This window comes from Camellia sinensis, chromosome 4 (genome assembly GCF_055761805.1).
Source record: "Camellia sinensis isolate YWXY chromosome 4, ASM5576180v1, whole genome shotgun sequence".
Taxonomy (NCBI): Eukaryota; Viridiplantae; Streptophyta; class Magnoliopsida; order Ericales; family Theaceae; genus Camellia; species Camellia sinensis.
The window spans coordinates 201,946,310-201,948,183 of record NC_138964.1 but is presented as its reverse complement, the minus strand read 5'-3'; the positions used below and the strand labels follow the sequence as shown (position 1 = coordinate 201,948,183).

At 45.0% G+C, this 1,874-nt stretch overlaps 1 protein-coding gene across 1 annotated transcript; it reads right to left on the bottom strand.

Annotated features, from left to right (window-relative positions):
* Positions 1 to 326: 326 nt before the first annotated feature.
* On the bottom strand, positions 327 to 746 carry LOC145824382 (uncharacterized). The gene has a single exon (XM_082924026.1). The coding sequence runs from the start codon at positions 744 to 746 to the stop codon at positions 327 to 329; it is 420 nt and encodes a 139-aa protein (XP_082780152.1).
* Positions 747 to 1,874: the final 1,128 nt, after the last annotated feature.

Here is a 1,874-nt window from a genome sequence, read left to right as displayed (position 1 = left end):
CTTGGGAGAGATGTACACATCTCAAAAGGGGACCAGTAAAAGACTTTCTATAGAGATGTCCTTTTGTTGTTAGGCTAAACCTAACCGACTACAGTCTGGTCTTGTGTGCTTCTTTGCGATCATCTGGTAACTTCCCATCTCTAAGGGACATTACTATTGCATCCATCCAACTTGGGTCTATCTCCACACACATTGCTTCGTACTCTGTGATCAGTGGTTCCACAATTGGGCCTGACAAATAGTCAACCATTATTGTTTTTGTCTCCCATGATTTCATTGCACTAGTCAGGTTAGCCAAGGCATCGGCGTAACTGTTGTCATCTCAGCTAACCTGCTGTAGTCAGTAGTCCTGAAATAAGGCTAACTTTGACATAGGCTATCATTCTTTCATCTCGGGCTGCATACTTGCCTGTTACCTGGTTCGCAATAAGCTGGGAGTCATGGAAAACTACCATCTCGTTGGCTTCCATTGCTGCTGCCAACTTTAATCTTGCAATCAGTGCTTCATATTCTACTTCATTGTTTGAGGCTTTGAACCTCAAACGAATAGACTGCTCTAACATTCGCCCATTTGGAGATACCAGCACCACTCCTGCCTTCGCTCCTTGACAGTTTGAACTCCTATCAACAAACAGGTGGAATGAGTCACTGATATAAATATTGCAGGGCTTGAGTTTCTCTTCTTTTATCTGCTCTGCTGTGGGATTTTCATTCCCAGCTAGGTCTTTTCTTGTTCCCTTGGACATCCTAAGCCGCGGCTCATCGGAGTCCGACGTGGGATGGCTCCAGGTGTGAACTCGGCCACAAAGTCGGCCAAAATCTGGCCCTTAATTGCTGTTCTGGGCCTAAATTCCAGGCCGTATTGGCCCAGTAAGCTACCCTGCCTGTCAGATCTCCTTGTTGTAGCAGGGACTTCAAGGGGTGCTAACTTAATACCACAATCTTGTGGGTTTGGAAGTAATGGTTCAACTTCTTGAAGGCCATCATTAGGGCCAATGTCAATTTCTCTAGGGGTAAATACCTGGTCCCTGCGCCTGTTACGGTTTTATTCACATAGTATATTGCCCTTTGTTCTCCCTTCTCTTCTCTGATTACCGTTGCACTTGTTGCATGCTCCAAAATCGCTAGGCATAAGAACAGTTTCTCTCTAAGTACCGGATTTGAGAGAACTGGTGCTGTGGTCAGGTATCTTTTCAAGTCGGCCAAGGCGACTTCACATTCCTCTGTCCACAAGAAATCTGTGGCCTTTTTCAACAGACTGAAAAATGGTTTACACTTATCTGAACTTCTGCTTATAAATCTGTTCAAGGCTGCGGCCCTTCCAGTCAACATCTGCATTTGTTTTGCCGACGTCGGGCATTTCAAATCCAGGATGGCCTTAATTTGATCTAGGCTTGCCTCAATGCCCCTTCTGGTAACCAAGTATCCCAAGAACTTACCAGACCCCACTTCAAATACACATTTCGAAGCATTGAGTCAGAGCCGATATGTTCTAAGGATGTCGAAAACTGCCTTCAAGTCAGCCAGATGATCCTCAGATTCTTTGGTCTTCACGACCATGTCATCAATGTATACTTCCACTGTTTTACTAATCAGATGTCTGAACATCTTGGTCACTAACCTTTGGTACGTTGCTCTTGCATTTTTCAACTCGAAAGGCATGACTCTGTAGCAATATAGTCCTTTTGGGGTGATAAATGCAGTCTTCTCCTTATCAAGGGGTACATTGCTATCTGATGGTACCCCTGGTAAGTATCCTGGAAGCTCATCCTTCCATGCCCTGAAGTGGCACTAATTGATCGATCTTAAGGAGCGGGAAACTATCTTTGGGACAAGCTTTATTCAGGCTAGTGAAGTCCACGCAGACCCTCCAC